This window comes from Hydractinia symbiolongicarpus, chromosome 4 (genome assembly GCF_029227915.1).
Source record: "Hydractinia symbiolongicarpus strain clone_291-10 chromosome 4, HSymV2.1, whole genome shotgun sequence".
Taxonomy (NCBI): Eukaryota; Metazoa; Cnidaria; class Hydrozoa; order Anthoathecata; family Hydractiniidae; genus Hydractinia; species Hydractinia symbiolongicarpus.
Window position 1 is genome coordinate 14,125,730 of NC_079878.1, and position 23,239 is coordinate 14,148,968.

Consider the following 23,239-nt stretch of genomic DNA (forward strand, 5'->3'; position numbering starts at 1 on the left):
GAAATTAAGACATCGTTTATGAAAGGAGCGGACACGAAAAAAGCTCTTCTCGTTCTTGTTTTCAACGGTTACGCTTTATCTTGGAAGGCACCAAACTTTAAAAGCAAATTGTAATACAATTTCTCATTAATTTTCATTATGAGCAGGTATAAGCTTTTTATTGGTCACCTTTCTCCAGACGTACGAACTCGCGATCTCGAAAGATTTTTTAAAGACCATGGTTTTTCGAAATCGATCACGGAAGTCGTTGTCAAAACAGGATATGGATTTGTGGTAAATTACTTATTTTTTAAACATGTAACATGGGGAGTCATAATATATTATCAAATCAGACAAGTTTCAAAGAGTTCTGACAGGCAATAAAATGCAAATTTTGGTTAAAAAGCATCTCTTGTCAATGATATAGGTTCTAAATGTATATTATATGCAAATTAATCGTAATTTCAAAATAACATACCTCCACCAGTCAGGGATAACCGCAAATTAGGCTATAATAGTCTATAAGTCTACGATAGCCTATTTAGGCGATTTATCTCTCCTAATTAGGCTATCAACATGCTTTTTGCTGCCTATAGCTGTTCTTTTGCATAATCGCAATGATTTTATTAGCTAAAAACATTCTATAGAACCCCCTTTTGATAATAATAATAATAATAATAATAATAATAATAAATATTTAAAGTGGCTAGCCCAGAAAATCACAAAAACCTATAGTTAGTGGATTGTTTCCACTGGGGGCCACTAGAACAAAAAAGAAACAAAAAATGATAAACCTTAGACTGCCTCAGCTCAATCAAACATAGTAACATTTATAATCTGTGAAAATTGAAAAGAAAAAGAATAAAAAACAAAAATTAAAAAATTCAAAAGTGATCTCCATTAGAATTTGCCAAATACATTAGAGATGGAAGTCTTAAACGAAAGCAGACTTCCATCACAGGTCACTTGGTCTGGAAGATTATTCCACACTTTTGCAGCTCTAAATGGGAAGGCTTTTTTGCCAAATTCCGTGTTGACCAAGGGAAGTGTGAACCTGTTTCTTGAAGCTCCTCTTGTTTGATGATTATGACAGTTTTTTGTCAAAAGGAATTTTGAGCGCATGTAATCAGGAGCAATGTGATTCATGGCTTTAAAAACTAATATGGCATCGTTTTTGATGAGTAAATTATTCATTGAATATTCCCTCTCTTTCCCAAGAAAGGTACGGACACATTTTAATCGTTTTTCTAGTTTTCCCAATCTACCTTGGGTGGCACAAGCCCATGCCGAGGAGCAGTAGTTGAAATATGGCATGACAAGTGCATTAATTAAAAGGTTTTTTGTGTGAGGTGTTAAACAGGATGCAATGGTTCTAATTTTAGAATATTTAATTAGTATTTTTCTATTTATGTCATTAATGTGCTTTTCCCATTGCATTTTTTGATCAAATGTTACCCCAAGATATTTAACTTTTTCGCTCCTCTTCAAAGGAATACCCATATAGTTGATAGTTTTGTTCTCAACTTTTTTTAACTGGCTGTGGTTGCCGAAAAAGATTGTTTCAGTTTTGTCCGTATTAATAGTCATTTTGTTATTATTCAGCCAGAGGTCGACTTGCGAAAGTTCTAACTCGACCTGGGAGACAAGGGTATCCAAGTTTTTATGAGACGAAATAATTATTGTATCATCCGCATATAGATGGTGGTAGTTTGAATTGATGACAGATTTTAAGTCATCAATATACAAAAGAAAGAGCAGGGGCCCCAACACAGATCCCTGCGGCACCCCAAAAGCGTCTTCATGAAGCAGATCTGATCCTGTGTCGTTTACAAGAGTCAGCTGCATTCGGTCCGTTAAGTAGGACTCGAACCAGTCAAAGGCAGCATCTCTGATGCCAAAACACCATAGTTTTTTTAACAAAATTTTATGATCAACAGTGTCAAAAGCTTTTTTAAGGTCAATGAGCACAGCACAAACAAAGTTTGTTGGTCGAGCTCAGTAAGAATAAAATCAGAGACATCGACTACTGCAGTTTCTGTGGAAAAGAGTTTTCGAAATCCGGACTGTCTGTCATTCAGGAAGTTGTGCTCAGAAATAAAATGAGACATTTGCTCATGCACTAACTTTTCAAAAATTTTCATAGGAATTGGCAAAATGGAGATAGGCCGATAATTAGTAGGATCTGTTTTATTGCCACTTTTAAAAATAGGCGAGACCCTTTTAGTCTTCCAACATTTAGGTACATAACCAGTAAATAAAGATTTGTTGAAAAGACTTGATAAATAAATACTTAAAACTGACGAACCTGCTTTTAGCAGTCTTGAACCAATTTCGTCCAAGCCTGTAGCTTTATTAAGTTTTAGTGATCTAATTATTTTTTCGACACTTTTGGTCTCAATACGAGCCCACCGAAAATCGTGTCTGCTAACAGGTGGATTAACATTAGTAGTGTCAGAAGAAAATTTAGAGGCTAGTTTTGCACCAACACTGACAAAAAATGAATTGAATGTGTTGGAAATTTCTTTTGGGTGAGAAGTTTCTGTACCATCGTTTTGGACTACTCGTTTTATCGAGGTAGTATTGCCTGACTTATCAGGAACCAGTTTTTTAAATGGTCCAAATATATTTTTCTTTATTATTTGCGCTGTCAGAAGATATAGCGTTTAGTTTGTTTTGATTAGGAACGCATGCGCTGTGTTACGGCTTCTTTGTTTTACGGCCACGGTTGCTTCTGAAAAAAGGCTAAATTTCCCGTGCGCATATTTAAACATGGTGGCGCATAGCCTAAATAGACTATTTCTCGTCTAATTAGCCGATCCAAAGACTTTTGACGTATAATTTTTAGTCCCGTGAAGCAAACTATAAAAAATTTTGCTTGAACAAAAATGATGTAATGAGCAACAAAGCTCCGAAAGAAGATGGTGCGACCAAACATGGTTTTCGAGATAATCATAAAAGAAGATAGCAAATCGCCTAAATAGGAGATACTCGCCTAAATAGTCTATGAAAAATCTCCTAACTAAGCTACTAGCCTAATTTGGCGTGATAGCCTAATTTGCCGTTATCCCTGACTGTCCACTTAAAAAAAAGAATTTTTGGAATAAGCTATTCCACAGCTTAAATTATTTGGCCTGTTGATTTGCATGGATCTGGGGATTGTAAGAGGGTGCCGATAAGCCGCAAACGCCCGCATATATAAGGGCGACTTTTCGAATTAAATTAACGGTTGTCCCCCGAAACCGCCCAGAACATTCCCGAAATGCAACACCTTGTAACATAAACATGGCGGACGACAGTTAAAAGAACGCGCATATAAGTTATTTATCAAGTAAATCTTATCAAAAACCATAAAAAACAGCTCTTTTAAGAACTTAGCTACCATATAGTTAGTTCATTTTAATTTTTATACTTTTTAAATAATTCTTCGAGATTGTTTATGGTGAATCCTTTTTTTTTTTCGGGCATTGTTCGGGACTATGCGGGTTTTTTCGGGCAAATACCTGAATTTTTTTTAAAACGCCGAACTTGCCCGACAACGCCCGCACTTTTTATGGCGTATGCGGCTTATCGGCACCCTTTTGGAATTGTAAACAACACTCTGTCATAATGAATCTTGTATATACAGCAAAGCAAAGTAAAGTGTTTGGTTTAAGCAGCAAAACTTTGCCTTGATTGGCTGAACCATTAAGAGGCAAAGAATCAGGGCACAAATATTAAACGCTAATTTCTCGATAACTTGTGTGTCTTTGCCCACCTTAAATGCTTTCGTTTTTGTACATATGCAGCAGAATTGTTAAATAACCATGGCCCTTGATTCACAATCTAGTGAATAGCCAGCCTGACTATTGTAGATAATTCACCAACTAATGACTTAGTTAAAGTAACTACATAGGGATGAATCTTCATTTTTGTTAACCAGGCAGTCAACCACTTTATTGTTAATAACCAAATGAAAATCAAACATTAACCAAGGTAAAGGCGAATGCAGACAGATCACAAATAACAAAAGTCTGCAAAATTGCTTGTATATATACAGGTGGAACAGACATGTATATTTTTTATGGATTTCTGTATGTGAAAGAATTATTTTTGTTCTTACATGAATATGCCAGTTTTTACTGTAAAATGTCCTGCAGTAAAAATTGCTAAATGCAATGACAAGAACTACACTTAATACCTTGCTATTTTAGATTTTTGATGACCGACGTGATGCTGATGATGCCATTTATGAGCTCAATGGAAAAGAATTGCTGGGGACACGGTATTTATAATATTGGTTAAGTGTACATTTAGTGCTTTTATCAGTCATTTAATAACTGCTCATATTTGTTAATGTAGCTTACAAGTCGAATTTGCAAAACCATCTGGGCGTTCTGAAGATCGTGGCAGAAGTTATGGTGGTGGTGGTGGTGGCGGTGGTACCAGATCAAGGGACGAAAGAGGTGGCAGTAGAAGTTACAGGTAAATAAGCTTTAATATGTTTACTTAAGTGCACTTATCCACAGCAGAATATTTTATAAATACAAGAATACTGAGAATGGAATTTTTTTTCTCTTTAAATGTTGGTATTATAATTTACAACCCATGCAGATGCAATTACAGAGCAAATTTGTTTTCTTTTAGTGACAGAGGAGGTGGATACAGTAGCAAGTAAGTTCTTCGATTATAATGTAATCTTTGTTTATCTTTTCATCTATTTATACATTGATTTCCTGATTGTTGTAGATATGGACGCCCTTACAACACAGAATATCGTTTGATCATTGAGAATCTGTCTACAAGGTGTAGTTGGCAGGTATGTATACTATGCCCTACCTGTAATTAATAAATTCTTCTATCATATTCAACATTAATCCACCATTCTATTGTCCATGGTGACCACTGTCCTGGGTTTCGCTCTTTGTCCAGATTTTATGAAAATTAAAAAGTTAAAAAAACAATGTCAATTTTTGTTAATATTTCCATGATTCATCACTTTTCTGTTGCTTAGACCTTTCCAGCATACATTTTTAAGGGAAGAAACTATCCAAGAAAGCTCTCAGAATAAATAAGACCAGACACATATTTGTGCTGAACAGACTTTTTGTTTGTTTTGTTTGGAGAAATGAATTGTCTTGTGGAATTTATATTTTATTAGTTTGGTCATCATGTAATGTAATAATTATTTACTACATTTCATTAATATTTTATTACAGTGTTTGCTTAAATTGTTTGGATTGAGTGGTTTTGTTATTTTGGAGGCCTGGTAAATGTGTTTCATGTGTGGCAGTTCATAAAGAGTTCTAAACTAGTTCTTGTGCTTGATGGCCTTAAAAAGGGCATTGATGCAAGTGATGGCAAGCTTATGCCTTCCAATTTGGTTTTGTGACACAAGAAGGTTAAACTCTGGTAAAAGTGGTGGCATTGTGAAAAGGTTTAATGCTGGCCATTGAATTGTGGATTAAAAATCCCTTGCTTTGGTTATTGACATTGTATTGTTTTTTTGTGTTGACTTAAGAGGTATGTTAAAAGATAGTTGAGAATAGTTTCAGTGTGTGATCGTTAGCTGCAATCAAGTTATTCCATATTTTATTTCATTTATAAGCATAGTTATTTAAAAAGAAACTCTTTTTCCTGAGTAATAGACTCAGTGAAGTAACAATATGTACTCACTTTTGGTAGAAAATAACTTAACGATTGTTGTTTTTACCAATTTTCTCTTTTTGTTACTACAGTTTACGTTTTTCTGCAGGACATAAAAGATTATTTCCGACAAGCTGGTGAAGTTACTTTTGCAAAATGTCACCGTGAAAAGATGGGAGAAGGGTATGACAATAGAAACTAACTTTGAAATTAAATGCATCATTTACTATTTTGCAACTCCTATGGAACTATACACGCCTTGATCAGGTAGAAATACGAAGTAACAGTCAAGCCAACCAATGATTTCTTATCGGGTTTTGTCCATCTATACCTTTACCTGCAGAAAAAACTTCCTCACTGTTTGTGATTTTTTGTTTGCAGCGTCGTTGAGTTTGCCACCCACAAGGACATGCAAAATGCGATTCGAAAGTTGGACGATACAGAGTTATTTGGAAAGAGAATAAAACTCATAAGCGTAAGTGTAACATGCAATTGAATTGAAAAGTTAGCCGAAATATTATTTGTCTTTTTTACTCACTCAACTTTGCTTTTTTTAGACATTTCGTGGCTCTGGCTCCAGATCTCGATCACGAAGCCGTAGTCGTTCACCAAAAAGACATTCTCGCTCGTTTTCGCGTTCTCCTGTTCGCCGCGTATCACGATCGCGCTCACCTCCACGAAGAAGTTTATCGAGAAGTCCAAGAAGATCTTTGTCCAGGTCTCGTTCGCGTTCACTAAGATAAGGTGGAATCGTTTTCTTCCATCATCGTTTGGTGAAGATTATAACTAAATGTGTAAACGAATCTGCGATTTAACTTGTACGAAGTGATAGCCAAGCAGACGCCGTGTAAATATTTTAACGCCTGTGCTTTGCTTTATATTCAAGTATATCGTGTTAAAATGTTTTTAAAACTTGTCTGTGTTTTCTCTCAATTTTTATTTACATCGTGGACGCTTTTGTAATATTTTAACTAATACATTTAAAAAAAAATTGTCATTGTTTTAAGTGTCGTTTTTGTTACACATTTCTGTTGAAATTAGTATTTCACAAGACTGTACGTCGCGTTTACAAGGACTGAACACCACACAACGGTATTTTGACGGACTGCATGTCGATTCTATTTTCTCAAAGGCTACAAAACGGTTTAAGTAAGCTCTCTGTCATTGACCGTACTCTCCATTCATGCACATTGTGAATGAAAAGCGGACCACTCGTGGTCTAGAAGAAACAAGACGTATGATATACGCAAACAACCTCGCGAATAAAGTTTACAAAAAGCTGTCTATCAAATTGGGATTTTTGTTACGAAGTTAGACACGACATATTTTACTATTCAGATACGCAATAATATTTGTTACACACTTATTTTTCAAAATTGATTTGTGAGACCTTCCTGAACAGAAAATTCCTCGAACTTTTAATTTTCGATGGGTCCGTCTTGGGTGAACCGACTGACAGGAAGAAGAAAGACCACAAACCCACAAACCCCAAAATTTGCGAAATTCATTAATTCAGTTAATTCTGCCTACATTCACTTTTAAAAAGTTTGGTGGAAACACCTTTATTTACTAGTTAGTTAAACAAGTGTTTTGAACACTTGTCTTATCTTTTTAAAAAAGAAAAAAAAAAGTAAAAATATTTACCAAGATGAGATTCGAACACACGACGACTCCCGTGTCGGTGCTCAGAGAGGCAAAAATTTCCATTCTTGTAGGACACATTTGCGTTTTAATACAAGCTCACGAGCTTGTAATTATACGGACTTCATAACTGTATTAATCTGGTTTTTTTTTCAATGATACATTCCAATGACATTAAAAATGACAAATTTTGGCGCAAATACACTATCATTAAAAACATGAAACTTGAGCATGTTTTCTTTGCAACATGGACTCTAAAGAAGAAATAGCAGCTGCTGTTGTTGTGTGTATGTTATCAAAAAAGAGAGCTAAACATAGGAAAAAAAGCAAAGAAATGTATGGTTGAAGCCGTATAGGCGAAATGAACTTGGCATCTACAATACTCTCATGTATGAACTGCGTGTAGAGGAAATTGCAGAGTATACGCGATTTTTAAGAATGCCGCCGAATATTTTTGAGGAGCTCCTAAATCTCATAGAAGTTGACATTGAGAAAAAAACAACGCATTTGCGAGACCCAATTCCTGCTAAAGTCAAAGTAGCTGCAACTTTGAAGTTTTTCTCATGTGGAATAAATTACGCCGAATTACAGTATTTATTTCGCGTTCACAAAAGTACTTCGTTACAGATCATCGCTGAAGTTTGCGAAGCTATTTACATGCGATTAAAAGAAAAATACCTCAAGGTAAATATATTTCGTTCAGTAATTTATCAAACAAACGTACTAAACTAGCAATCATACATTAATACCCTCACTTTCTGGGTTGAGATCTGACAAACTTTCTCGACTCTGATAAGTGTTTTGATATATGTTCACTGGGTGTCGGTACATATTCTGTAAAACAGGCGATAACGGCGGAGACACAAAGGGTGGGTAATTTTGTGTGGCATCTGTTGAAGAGTTCCTTGGGATCGGAGATTTAATGGGCGGTGTTTTGAAAGAGGGTACGGCGAGTAATCTCATCTGAACAACTACAGAAATGATGCGAAAGATATCAGGGATAAATTGTGTGCGTACTTTAACTCCACCGGTGCTGTTCCATGGCAAGAAAAATTTGTCTGAAATTTATACCCACCATCCAAGAAGTTGTTTGTCTTGGGACGATGAATTCACGTAAGAATAGCAAGACCTAAAAGTGTATGGCGATTTACTTTCGTAAACATCATCTCGTCCTGCTCCACTTTTGTTGCTGTTGTTTACTTTCTTCAATTCTGCGCTGAAATAACTTCGCAGTGTATTTATTTTACTCCTCACTAATTTCTCTAAAAAGAAAAACAGATCATAAAAATATGCATGTTTTTCTTTTCTCATCCAAACCATTCGAAATAACACAAACCTTCCATTCCTAGTCTGCCTTTGAATATCTCATAACTTTTTGCCTTCTCGTTTCTGTCCTTATAAAACGGGGATTTAACATCCCACAAACTGGGCTGGCTTCTCCAAATCTCTAAAAAATTTTCGGTCGCTTCTTGCGTCTTCATTCTCGGGTGAATTACTTGTTCAAATCTTTATTTTTATCTATATTTACGCGTGCAACGCGTGTGCGAAAACAATGGATTCGATTTAAAACAATAGAAAAAAATTTCATTGAAAAATTAAAAGTTAAACATGTTCAACTTTTAATTTTTAAGAATCATTGGAAATGAGAGTGTAAAAAATGACATTTTTTTCTGTATACACTGTCATTTTTCAATGATAATTGGAAAATGATCATTGAAAAATGATAGTGTATTTCAGCCTTTATGATGGTAATTAATACCTAAAGTCATCATTGTTGCTTCCACAGGCTTTATTAAAATAATCTTGATTATTTCTATGCAAAATTTAAAAGAATATAGCTAGTTAAAAAGTTTGAAGTTTATTTCATCAAAATATTGGATTTATAGCATGGTAAGTACTTATATCGAATGCACCATGATCTATGCACTAAAGCGCTCGATCTGTAGTCAACGACAAGCGACTTTTGACCTTGCAATGCAACAAAATCGCATGCGGCTAAAAAAATCGCCAGCCAAGCGTTTCGATGCCGAGTCTTCTGGCTAGTCTCTGTAATAATAGCCCTTGTCTGTCTGTCTGTCGGCTAAAACCGGATGTCCTTAAACAGGCACGAAATTCTCAAGCTACGAATAACAAATAGTATTTTCCTGTGTCGGCGAATCGCTGTGGATTTTCCACCTGCTATCGACTAGAACTTACAATCATTTTAAACTGTTTCATTTTTAAGATAGGATCCTACAAGTTATACGCTCAAAATGTTCTACGGAACAACGATACTGAATATTTAGACAACCTATCCAATGTATCCGCTTTTGCTGGCAAAGTTTTTTTTCCCTTAAAAACCGTTTCTAAAATAACGACTCATACACAAAACTATGGCGACCTATTGCTACACTTGATTTGTGGTAGACAATTCCATCAGTTTCTTTTCAATGTTGAATCCCAATCAGTTGCCTGTTTTGCTCGACCCGAAATGAAATATTCGATATTAACCGTAAGGTCGGTTTTAAGAAGGTCGTTTTTAAATTGTTTGCAAATTTATCTTAAAGAATTCCACCGCCCAAACACATGGTACGTTGCCTACCTTTCGATCGCCAATTTTGATTAATAGTTTTGAGAATTTGGTAAAACGACAAACTAAAAAATCTAGTGTTTCTAAAATAAGTAAGTGTTCATTCATTCTCTTACGTTACGTAAAATATTTACGTACATGTGGCATGTTTAACGGAAAGTACGTGAACACTTACGGAGTTTCGTAAATGCTGACATAGATTTCTTACGAACAAAAATTTTTGTTCGTAAGAAACCGTAAGTAAGACAAAAGACGGGAAAAATAAGAAAAAATTGCGCAATAGGATTCGATTCTATAATTGAACGTCTACAACTTAAAATTTTCAGTCAAAACGAAAACAAAGTATATTCAAAATAATATCTTTGTAGAAGGAGAAAGAGCTCTCGACTGTCGTTTTTAAATATGCTGTTTTTTTACAAGAGCCACGCGGATTGACGTTGAGACGAATGCACCACTGCGAGTTCTATCAAGATTTGTGGGTCTAATCATTGACCTCTTTTTAAGACGTGTTTCATTTGCTTTTTTCAGACGACGGCGACGTTTTCGTCTTAAAAAAAGAGCAGCTAAGAAAACGTGATATTTCTTAATCGCTGCCATGTTGAATGAACCAAAACAAAAACCATGAAGTTAATTTACGGGTGTTACGCAAGAGATTTACGTATATGTAAACAAAAATCTACGTAGCATGTGAACAAAAGCTCACGTAAGGAGAGATTTTACGTAAAATTTTCCGTAAGGTAAAGTAAATTATACGTACATGTGAATGCGGCTTAAAAACTTCTTTAAGAATTCCTTATGTTATGCTGGCCACTTTTTAAATCGAATGTTATCCAAATGTGTTAAAACAGTTATTACAAAATTAAAATAACTCTTGACATGTCGCAGATCTAAAACAAGACAGTTTTTCTTCTTTTCCAGCAGTTAATGGATTGCAACAGCAGTACAAAATTTCTTGTGCTACTTTAATGCAACCTTGTTCCCAGGACTTGTTTTTTTTGCATATTGGACGGCGAGTAGAGAAACGAGGTTGTCTTTAACGCATTCTTTGGACAACTGTTTTTTTAAATCTGGACACAACAAATTGTTTATATTTTGTATTGACAAATTGCTTTCGGCAAAAGGTTGTAGACGGGTAGCCACAATAAGGCGATAACTTTTTGTGTATTACATATGAAGCTTCATCGAAAACTGTGTTATCCAACTTCAACCTGCCGCATTTCCAACGACTTCCTTAAGACGTCGGACTTAACTTCGGTATATAGTTAGACGAGCACAGGGAAAGCATGTTCTTCCTAACGCCAAATAAGTGGTAAATTTTTGCAACGTCCTTAGCTGTTTCGCTTTTTCTTCTTTTTTTATTCCAAACTCTAATTGACGTGTTCATCATTTTTTTTGTCCTTAGAACAGGAAACCGATTCGTCATTTAAGTATTCGTTGACAGGATCCCAGTCTCCCCTACCGGCAAGGTCGATTTAATACATTTTTAACGAACTTTTACCTTTCTGTAGTTAGCTACACTTTCAATATCCTTCTGCTAATAGGAAACCTCCTTCCCAAGCTGTCTTGTCTTTTGCTATGTTACGGCGTTCGTCTCTTCCAAAAGAATGATTACAAAGATTTCTTTGGGTACTCATAGGAATATAATGCAGTTGCTCGGTTCAATTCTTTTATGATTGTCACATCCTTACAATTTTATTATTATTTTTAAGTATTCATATTTATGAATACACAACACAGTCAACTTCTAGAATTGTTAAAGATATGTTTCTATTTTCTGAGCCTCCTTTTATTACACAGGGGAAAATTTTGCCGGGTCACAAACGCATTTATTACGGTAAGAATAATGACCGCACTTTTTGATTGGTTACTTCTGTTGTTCTTTACTCAATATCAGGAAATCCTTTGTTATGAAACGAAAAAAATAACTAATTCCCGTATTATTTAGGAGGGTAAAATGTGATCACGCTGACTTTTGTGTTTATTGGTTGATGTTAATTTAGTGTTTGCTCTGAGATGGATTTAAATTTTAGGGATTTGCTGTGACATATTTGGTTGCATCCAAACTTTCTTATTAGAGAGACTTATTTTATTATTAAGCTCGTCGAAGGCTTAGTTAGCTAGGCTACCTTTTTTTTTAATCGAATAATTCTGGTACAACCTCTCAAGTTGCTTCAAACTTCACAAAATGTCAATTGTAAGCATTTTTTACTCTTTACTATAATAATACGACAAAAAAAATAACAAATAAATATTTTTTCAAAATGAGGCGTTCGAAAATATAAAGGTAAAAAACATTAATTTACAATATCCTACCTCGATTATCCAAATTCTTTTTTGCGTTAAAATAGATAGATTCATAACCTTAATTTCAGAAATGTTTGTCTTCGTCCAATGGGCAAAGAAAATTTAAGGCGCGTGGAAAATACAAGGGACGAAAATTAAAAAAGCGCGCGAAAATTTGAAAGGCGAAATAATAGGAGGAGCGAGAAAAAGGGCGCGAAGTTTTCTGTAATTAAGGTGAATGAAATTGAAAGAAAAATAAATATTAGGTTGAGGTATTTCCATTACTATCAAGTTAGTTGTTCCAAGATTTATAAAAAAAGTTAATATTTAAATAGCTATATTGATCGTGTGGACTTGATTCAGGAGGGATGGTAAGGACTGGTTCCGAGGTTGGCTTTACAAAGTTGATGATTTGTTGTTAGTTTATTGATTTTTTTATTTAAAATCTAATTTTCTATTAGTTGGTAGGAATTTTCATACGATTACTAAGACACTACGACATAAAAAAATATACTTTCCTCACTTATACAAAGTTTCAAAAATTTCTTTTTTCTTTTGCTGTTTGTTAAGTTTGTATTGTAAAAACTATTATGTTTTTTTGGGGGTAGATGACGATCTTCTTTGTCATGTTTTATTGAACTAAAACGCAGAGACGATTGATGTGAAGTTCTTGCATAAAATCATCGTCTTGTGATCCGTCAGCGTTATGTGACGTCTTTTTAAAGTATGGCGTCTTTTTGAAGTGTGACGTCTTTTTGAAGTGTGACGTCTTTTTGAAGTGTGGCGTGCGTATTCTAGATTGACTCATGCTATATCTCTTCCTCTTTTTTCTTTGATAACTATCGCTACAAACGTCACACGGGAGACTCGATTTGAACATTAAAATCACTATTCACGCTCGACGAAGGCTGTAAACTTATTAAACCATTAGGTCCGCCATGTTTGCGCTTCTTCGTATTGTTTTTATTAAAATCGTTCGTTTCATCATCTGAATCCCCCAACGTGCTGACGCTCTCCCTCGCAGAGTAACTATTTCTGTTGTTACCTAACGGTGTCTCTAAATACTCTTCGTCTAAAGGCTCCGGTGCGCCTTGCTCCAAGGTATAGTAGTAAGTGAAATTATTGACAATTACAGGTACAGGAAAAGCGATCGCAAGCACTCCAACCAAAACACAGAATGAACCAACTATCTGACCACCTAAGGAAGAGTTTAAGTATTGATAAATATGAAATATATTACATACTGGATGGATTTAGTCTCAGTTTGTAAACAGGTTTAGTAAAATTTTGAGCTAAAATATAAAACTTCAACCAAAGAAAGTTCACTGACCTAATGTTTCCGGATACATATCTCCATATCCAACCGTGGTCATTGTTACAATTGCCCACCAGAAACCGTGTATTATACTTCTAAATTTTGTGTTTGGTTCTTGCTCCTCGCAGTAGTAAGCAGCAGAGGCGAACAAAATAATTCCAATCAACAGGAAGAAGGCTAACAAGCCTAGCTCTTGCAAACTCGCCTACAAATTGAAAAGATCGGCTGGTGCATTATACAAGAAAAAAGATTGGTAAAGATTTTATTTTTAGCAAAACGATGATTGTGAAATTCTTTTGAAAGCATTAATTTTTGCGAATGTAATGATTTGCAAAAATTAATGCTTGCAAAAATTACACGTTTTTTAAAGTATAGTGTTTTTTCTGTTTTAACATAAATATTTTTACTTTTGGAGCAAAAATCACCTTGATATATTCTTAGCATATTCTTATTACAGTTTTGATGAAAAGATTTGAGGATGTAAACTGGTGTTAAAAGCATCTAAGGTGCTATAGTTTAAGCAGCCTAATTCAACTGACTAAATTAATTAATTAACAACTAAATTTATTTAATTAACTAACTTTTGTGGAGAAAAATACTTCAAAACCTGAGAAAAGATATTTCACATCAACGATATGATACAAGTTTGTAAGTTTTTTTTGCTTATATTCTATTTATAGGATGCCAGCGAAATTTCTTGGAACAATGAGCAAATTCTCTATTATAATAGCCGTATTCCGTCTGTCTGTCTCTGCGCGGACTAAGTTAGAAAATGATGTTACGGAAACACGAATATCAAATGCGATATATTTTTATCCACTTTGTTGCGGCGGGTAAGTATAAACGACGGGTGAACCCGTGGATTTTTCCACGGGCAACGACTAGTTTTAGAATATTTGTCTAATTTCATCTTGAATATTCTTATAAAATATATTCTTATAAAGAAAGCGTGTAATTGTGAAACATAGCTACAATTTTTTTGTCTGTGTTAATTATCCCATAGAAATTTACTTGAAACATTTCATACAAGATAATCAAAAATAGTAAAAAAAATCTTTGTGATATATATCGTCTCGTGCCTAAAATTTCTGTCTGTCGTTTTGTTTTTCATCCTCATCCCCCAGGGTTTGTTAAATAAACTTTAGAAACAGTACATTCATATTTCCAAATACAGTAACGCTACAGTTAAGTACTTCTTGAAGTAACGTATAAAAACTATAGTAAAAAAATATAATAAAAAAAGTAAATCCAACAAATTGATAGGAGACAAAAGACACCGAGTATTATAAGACACTGAGTATTAAAAAACACCGAGTATCAAAAGACACCGAGTAGTATGAGACACCGAGTATTGAAAAACACCGAGTATTGAAAAACACCGAGTATTGAAAAACACCGAGTATTGAAAAACAACGAGTATTAAAAGATACCGAGTATTATAAGACACTGAGTATTGAAAAATACCGAGTAATAAAATACCGAGTATTGTAAGACACCGAGTATTAAAAAACACCGAGCATTATAAGACACCGAGTATTGTAAAAGCTCTAACATTTAAGTAACTTATCTATTAAAAAAATAATTAAGAAACCTAGGCTGGACACTTTTTGTTTGGTTTCTTATAAAAATTTCGTGTTCATGCAAGAATGATATCCCACCAATTCTCGTAAAAAAAGTTAAGTGCCTTACACGTGCATTTTTAGAAACAATTACTTTCTACGTGCCGTGTGTTATTTCCCGGAGGTTTGAAAAGAAATCTCCTTAGTTACTCGTGATTAGACGATAATGAAGAAGTGATTAGTGAAGTTTAGGAATTCTTAGTTCTGTAAATGACAATTTAGTTTAATTTTGCTGACGTCAAAGCCTGCTTGCGGTGCGACTTTGAGGTTTTAAAAATGTAATAAAAACCTAACAAATCGGGATTCTTTTACCTACGTCCAATATCTGGACACAAATAGAAACAAGCAAAAATTTGTTTCCGTAATCCTCCAGCTGGGAGAGATCTAATATGTTTTCCTCTTTTCGCGAAGGTTTATAAAAGTTGTGTTTTCCGTTCCTAAATACGTTACAAAGTTTTTTGTCATAAAAATTTCATCACCTAGCAAAAAAATTCAACCCCCAGGTCTATTTAGGTTTTACAATATTTGCATGTCAGAATACGTTTAAATAATGAAAAACCAAGCCAGCCCTGGGGACAAGGTTGAAAAGAATGGGGACAACTTATATAGGTGAAAATAGGGGTTTTTTTTCTTCTTCAAACTTATTGACAAAAAAACAAACACTCCACTTTACTTGACAAAAAGCTCAACAAAATAAGTAGATTTTGTTATTATTTTTCCACAGAGTTTCTGTAGGTTGGATAAACTCGCCTACTCGCCGACGTTCTCTTGGAAAAGACAGTCGCTGCTGGGAACGGAAAGGATCGTATATATGTATATATATTATATTAGCATAACTTAAATGTATTAAAAAATAACACGCCATTTTTAAAGTAAAATGCCAAGCATAGACGGTAAAAAATCAAAAAGATATGATAGAAGTTTTTCGTAAAAACTATTTACATCATCAGTCTCCATGCGCAACTGTAGAGATTAATGATTTTTTACCATCCATGCTTAATATTTTAAATGTATTAATTACTTGGTAATTACCTAATTATTTTCAAGCAATTGACATGTGCATGCTAATTAGGGGAATGGTTCGAGTTACTGATCAGTGAAGTTTCATGGAGAATTCGAAAACATTCCGAGTTACCGGAAATCCAAATTGTCGGGATTTCACTGTATATAAAAATTGCATAATAACACACTTTTATTTAAAATATAAAAGAATTATCATTAACTCGTATTTATTGTTTTGGTGAAATCGTTTCAACAGGCTGGAGCAGTTCGCAGCTTCAGCTAGGCAAAAAAATAAATAGAAACGCGTATTACAAATGGCTACAAATGGCGACGCCTATGATACTGTAACAGGACTCCGTATTATAATGTTATAGGGGTAAAAGAACCGTGGGGACAAGGCTGGGCAAGATTGCTATATTTGAGAAGTTATAGGTCATGTACAGCCTTTAAAATCTATTTAAACGAATGCTTAAAAATTAGGGAAAAGGGCCATGTTGACCTCAGAAACAATCAACATCATTTGACGTTTTGCATCAAATAACCTTCTACAATCCTAAGTCTGCTGAGAACATTAGGAAGTTATCAAGTGTGTGAATCTAATATAAAATACTTTGTGCTGCTTTCAGAAGAGTATCCGAAGCAAAAATACTTTCTTGGAGGGAAATATAGATAGTAATTTTCTGTTGACTGATTATCCTTTTTACACTTCTTAGCATTTTTTTTCTCCACTAGGTTTGTAGCATGATACATCTCTATTCCACTCCATATTTATTTGTACACCTATATCTGTATCACTATAATTATCTAGCGCATGTTAGATTAAAACTGCTCATATCCACAGGGAAATGATCAGCTGTTTCATATTATTACATGCTAGATTTTATAATTGTGCCAGCTCTATTTTTCTTTCTTCAGCTGGTTTGGTTAAAGCCCCTGTGTCATTAAATTTTGTACTTAAAACAATACTTGGTGCTGTTTCTTAGCATATCGGAGGAAAATACACCTTTCCCGAGACTTCTTTTGATGTGCCGCAACTTTTTCTGTTGAGTTTTATGAAAAACGGACAACAGATTTGAATTCCTTATCAAAAATGTCATAAACAAAGAAAATTTCGAAACAATGCAGCAAGTAAACAACCTGCTATTCTAATTTAAAGATTTGTGGCATGTCCAACCTCTTTTTGAAAACGAGGCGGGACATGGGAACTTGAGCATTAAGAAGACTTTAACTGTGATATATATCTTCTCAAAATAGCACTTTCTGTTGGCGTATCAAGTTAAACTTTTACACATAAATTAAACAAACTATGCTGATTTCAAGTATGGTATTCATATTTTACGAGTTTAAAAAATGTATGACTCATGGTCTCGGGAAAGGTGTATTGGATAACTAGATGACGTCATTATATTTTTAGCCCAAAGAAAGGCTAAAAGGATGGAAGATAAACGTAGGATAAGAAAAACGGTTGGAAATATTTTATATGTAAAACTACTTGATAGAAGCATAAAAAAGCCACAATGTGACTTTACAACAGTTGATAAGAATATTTGAATAAAAAAAGAAGCCCTGGGGGCTTTAAGAATTTCCACTCGCTACCAAAACATTTGATGACAACCTGCTAATTCGTTGTCTTATCGTGCCAAACATTCGAAGAGGTTTGGTGCATGAAGATAAAGCACACAAGTGACATTATATCTTACAACAAACCCAAACAAAACGAAACGTGTCATAATAAACTCACATTGCTAACAAAAAATATAGCCTATCATTCATGGTTGAAAGTCTTGCGATTGAAACGTTTATGGTCTTAAACGGCATTTAGTTGACAAAAAATCAAAATTTTGATGTGACCATCATGTTCAGCATACTTTTTTTATTAACTGTGCCAATTTTTGTTGAAAATGAAGTAGTTTTAATTTTTGGACCAATTTTGGCCTAAAATGACATTTCGGTAACAAGAAATCAAAATTTTGATGTCACCATCATGTTCAGCATACTTTATTTGTTAACTGTGCCAAATTTTGTTGAAAATAAAGTAGTTTTAATTTTTGGAGTTATACCAATACTATCCTCCTCTCAGAGGAACGTGAAATCCCAGGGTCGATTTTTTCTCAAAAAATGCACCGAAAGAAAAAAAACGACGGTTTTAAAGAATGTCTGACGCCTTCGGGCGTGGAAATTCAATTATCTCGAAGTGACGTCGCATTAAAGCTAACTAAAACCTTCCCTTAGAACGGTATGGTTCAGAAATTATTATAAATAAATTGGGAGGGGGTTCAACCTCGGCCTAAATAAGGTTAAAAACCTCTTTAAGAATAACAGTTAAAGTGATCCAAATGATTACAAGTGTTGTCGTATTACGATCAGAACTTTAAAAGTAGCTTAGTAAGCTATTTTGGTCTTCAAAGAATTCTTTTTTGTTCTCAATATACGCAGTAAGATTTAGTTCTAATTATAATGCATAAATTATGACGTCATATTATAGTAACAATTTTTTTTCTGTGATAAGTTATTTGTGACCTGTTCAAGGGTATGCAATCACACCTCGTGTTTATATGTAGAAAATTTGAATTAATTCACATAACAGTACAAGGCAGTGATAGTTTGTTTATTGAAGACCTCTCAAATTTTTCTCGATAACTCGTAATATTTATAAATTAATGAAGTGAGAGCGAACTTCTTGAAAAGCCAAAAATTGTCAAGACTTGTTTTTAAACATGAGAGATGCTATCGTAAATCTGTTTTCATGAAAAATAAACTTTTGTTGCATTAAACAACTTTGGTATAGATGCACGATCATGGGGTGAAGTATGCCCTGAAAATTTGAGTAGTATAAACATTTGAAAAATTTAAGAAATGGTTTTGACACGCTAGGGAAGTCATGCACCTGTTTTTTTTAATGTTATTATTAAAATCTTTTGTGTCTTTATATGAGGACTGTTTACAACATAAGATCAACAATAGTTCTAATTCTTCCAATATGCCACAGGGACAGCACGTTTTTGTCTATTTTGTTGTTGTTGTTATTGTTGTTGTTACATAAATAGAAACGCTTCCCGTTGCATTGTGCCCAAACAAAAATTCAGAAAATCTTAAATCTGCTTTTTTCCCAAGATGACATTTGGAAATCTTGCAGGTAAATGAGGCAATCCTTAAATAAATAAATAAATAAATAAATAAATGGAGTATCAAATATTTCACTTACCCTAAATGTGTATCCTAAAATCTTCAGTCCTTTGCTGTACCGTGATAACTTAAATATACGGAACACACGCACCAATCTCAACACTCGCAATATCGATAAACTTGACACGTTCGTATCCGTTTGACTTAGGATAAGGGTGATGTAAAAAGGTATAATAGCGACCAAGTCAATCATATTTAAAGGTTGATACATAAACTGTATTTTTTTCGGTGAAGCTATAAGTCTCAGTGTATATTCAAAGGTAAACCAAGCAATACAGGCTGATTCCACTGCAAAAAATACTGGTGCGTATTCTTTTCTTGTAACAAAGCTTGTCTGTACTAACATAGTACCGTTTTTATATGGTTTTCTTTTGTATTGCGGCTCTTTAAACTCGGGTAGTGTCTCTAAGCAAAACATGACAATTGACAGAAGTATGACAGACATAGAAAACAGGGAGACGACTCTAGCGAAAAACGATGTGTCAGGGAATTCAAACAGCTGCCAAATTTTTTTGAGCATTGGATTTGAAGGTAATAATGTAGCAGTTTCATCAATTGGGTTTTGTGGTATGTGTGCTTGACTTTCAGCTTCAAATCCAAAAAATCTAAGCTCTGCTGCAAATATACGGTCGTCTAAATTTGGTGGCTTTAATAAAACACCCGTTTGACAATAAGTTAATATAGCTCCAAATGCCTTTCTATTTCGATCAAAAAAATATTCACCATTTAAACTGTCAAAATAAAGTTCCCTTTGTGGTAAAGCCAGTAACGTTTCAGGATATTTAGCTAAAGTACTCTCCAAAGTTTCGTATCTTTTGCCAGCTATGTTTATGCAAACTCTCCTTCTGTCAACCTGACCGTTTGTCACCAAAGGTTCGAGTGGTTTTGTGTTTTCGCTGGGTATCATTTTATTAAGTATGCAACTACCAAACTGATTGCAAAATTTACCAATTCTGCTCTTTTTTGATATTCCACAACATCCTATGGTACAACAACGCTCTGATTTGTCTGTACAAGTCTGTTTTGGAACGATGCGTCTTTTAAGACTTGAAGCAAACTGTTTCGCTGCTGCTGATTTTTTCGATCGGTTTATTTTTTCTTTCGCGTGTTGACGTGATAAACGAGCTTGTGTTAGGATTGACACGTTTGAGTATTCGGAGTGCTGTTGATTTGGATACGTATCCACGCTAATCATACTGTTTTGACACTATTGTTCTTTGATCTCTGATTTTTTTTTTAAAAAAAAAATTCTGTCAAATGTAATCTAAATACAAAAAAATTGTTTTGCTACAGTATACACTTTTTAATAATTGAATCAATTGTTTTGTGCTCCTTATAGTCTGGGTAGACAAAAAGTCAATTAACAAAGCTCGTTGCGAAAACAAACTGGTTAGTTGTTTTTTTGTTTATGCTTTGCGCTAACTGACATTAGAGATACGTTTCCAATATTACGAGAAAGTAATTTTCATGGTTCGTTTGGCAAGAAAACGTCAAAAATCTAATTACAAGGAAATATTGAAATAAGGTGCAATTAGCAAGAGGAAAATCAGGTTATACTTTGTTTATAAATATTGCTTCATATATACTGTATTTTCACGAATAAAAACTTTCTCCAAAATAAACAATTTTGATAAAAGCTTCATTATTAAAAGAAGCACATATTTAAAAATTCGAAACAATACGGTGGCGATGGCATTATTGATATTTTTTATAACATGTTCATCATATTTATGTTTCATTTTTCATAAGCATTGTTCCACTTTAATAAAAACCTCCTTAAAATTACATTATTAAAGTTAAGGCTGAAAGGTTAGGGAGCCCTTTGAGCTCAATTTCTTTCTAAAAATGTTCAACATTTTTTAACCAACACGGATACGCCAATTCGCTTATTTGTTGTTTATTTAAAGTGTTGCATCACCATAATGTTTGTATGTTTTTGTCGTTCATGTGGAACAGGAAAAAAAACTTTGCTTAAGGGGGAGTCTAATTTTAATCCAACAGCTTTGCAAATCCAAGTTCAACACGCTAACAACAAAACTCGACAAAAGCTTTACCAAAAATAAATTTTAGAAATACTAGAGAATAGGATATATACAACAACAAAATGCAATTTAAAAAAAACTTGTTTCAACATAAAACAAACCAACACAATATTCCAATGCAGTTTGTTAAGTAGGCATTGTAGAACTGCGATATATAAACAATTCCAACAAATTTATCCTTACAAACAACAGAGCTAAAATCCCTCTTCGAAAGCTTTACTGGTGCAGATCGGTTTTTAAAATTTACTTTACTCGATACAGAATGCATTATTTGTTCAAAATACAAAAGACAATAAAAAACCTATTGCCAGTTAAATTAAAACTATATGTTCGGCCACATTGTACAACACATTTCATAGCAAACCCTGTCATCAATTTAATGTAGTGTTTACATCACCAACTGTGCCATATCTCTAGTACGCCGACTCTATATAAACGTTGACTCGTTGAACACCGGCTCATATTAGCGATACTATTTCAAATTTTTATATAAAAGTTCTCGTATACAAACATCCAATCTATGAAATCTCAGTTAGTTGCACAAATAGAAAAAACGATATCATTTAAACCTAAAAATCTTTGTATTAAATAAAACTCATAATTATACGAATATTTTCTAATGATCTAATTCCACTCTTTAATTTATAATATGCAGTAATTAGGCAATCTTCACCTTACTTCAAACAATCAACTTTCAACCATCATTAAATTCTACATAAAGATTTGTATCAGATCGCTCTGTCCATGTCAGCATTGTTAAAAAAATAAACTCCTTGGCAGATGCTAAAAACAACAACTATTCTCCTACTCAATCAAATTTATTATTTTGTGGGGGAGTGCGGAATTGTTTATAGTAATGGAATGTGCCTAACTATATATAACTGTGAAAGGTCAATAATATATGAAATTCTGTCTGTTTTTTATATCTTTGCTGCTCTTAAATTTCTGTGATTTGCGTTAAGGTTAAGCAAACTCTTGCGTGTTTAGGGTTAGGCAAAGTCTTCCTAAAGGCGCGTAAACATCGGATATCGTTCAGCAGCAACAACAAACAACAAACAACAAAAATAACAATAAAAAACACAAAAAAGACACAAAAGCGTCAACAACAACAATAAGTACAAACAATAATAAAGCATACTTTCTCTGACACGAACTCAAGACATTGTTTGAGATTTTTCTTTTTTTTTGTCTTTTTTTCTTTTTTTGCCGTTGAAGAATTTACAGTTTTCCGTAAAAATAAAATACAAAAAAATAGATAAAATACATTTCAAAGCGACAGAAAGGAGCCAAGGTGTATGGTCAAGATAGAGAGTATTCGAGATGAAGCGAGTTCACTGTTATGCTTAAAATTGCAAGAAGACAAAAAGTTTGTTACACTGTTTTCAACTCTCTCATGAAAAAATCAGTTTTAATAGTCATTTCTACTTATCAAGCATAATGCAATTTGTAGTACACGTAACTAACAGAAACCCGCATGATACAAAGCGACGAGACTTAGGTTGTTAAGGTAGGGCGTTCATAAGAAGAGGGTGGTTAAATATCCAACTTCGTCCCCAGGGCATCTTGTATCTTTTCTGACTTCGGGATGGCGATGTCGTCCTGATACATAAAGAGAGACAAAAGGCGCTGGGAACGAAATTTATCGAAATCAAGATATAGGTCTCGATTTAAAGCAGGATAAAATGGAATTTATATCTCTTTGAATTGATTGTCTCTGCATCTGCATCCAGCTACGACATCAAAAATGACCATTATAAATACTCCTTGGACGTCCTCGGATTTCCCGTTTTCTTTGCGATAGAGAGAGAATGATCTCTTAGCCATGGTAATAAAAACTTAATCACAATTACAAAAATATTTTGTTTTTGTACTTTGTCTCCAAAAAAGTTTTTAATTAAAAATGGATTAAAGATTTTGAAAGTAATTAACAACATAGGTTCCTAGGTTCTTGACAAATGAACGTTGCAATATACGAAATCCG

The 23,239-nt window shown here is 34.0% G+C and overlaps 2 protein-coding genes across 2 annotated transcripts; one reads left to right on the forward strand and one right to left on the reverse strand.

Moving 5' to 3' along the window:
* Positions 1 to 34: 34 nt before the first annotated feature.
* On the forward strand, positions 35 to 6,513 carry LOC130641472 (serine-arginine protein 55-like). The gene is made up of 8 exons (XM_057448281.1): positions 35 to 273; positions 4,170 to 4,240; positions 4,318 to 4,440; positions 4,603 to 4,629; positions 4,705 to 4,774; positions 5,711 to 5,784; positions 5,983 to 6,076; positions 6,159 to 6,513. Exons 1-8 carry the CDS (start codon positions 139 to 141, stop codon positions 6,342 to 6,344), a joined length of 780 nt encoding a protein of 259 aa, XP_057304264.1. The 5' UTR covers positions 35 to 138; the 3' UTR covers positions 6,345 to 6,513.
* A 5,533-nt stretch (positions 6,514 to 12,046) lies between these two features.
* On the reverse strand, positions 12,047 to 22,954 carry LOC130641473 (shaker-related potassium channel tsha2-like). The gene is made up of 3 exons (XM_057448282.1): positions 19,236 to 22,954; positions 13,425 to 13,614; positions 12,047 to 13,292 (listed from the first exon to the last, which is right to left on the reverse strand). Exons 1-3 carry the CDS (start codon positions 20,409 to 20,411, stop codon positions 12,949 to 12,951), a joined length of 1,710 nt encoding a protein of 569 aa, XP_057304265.1. The 5' UTR covers positions 20,412 to 22,954; the 3' UTR covers positions 12,047 to 12,948.
* Between the last annotated feature and the right edge of the window lie 285 nt (positions 22,955 to 23,239).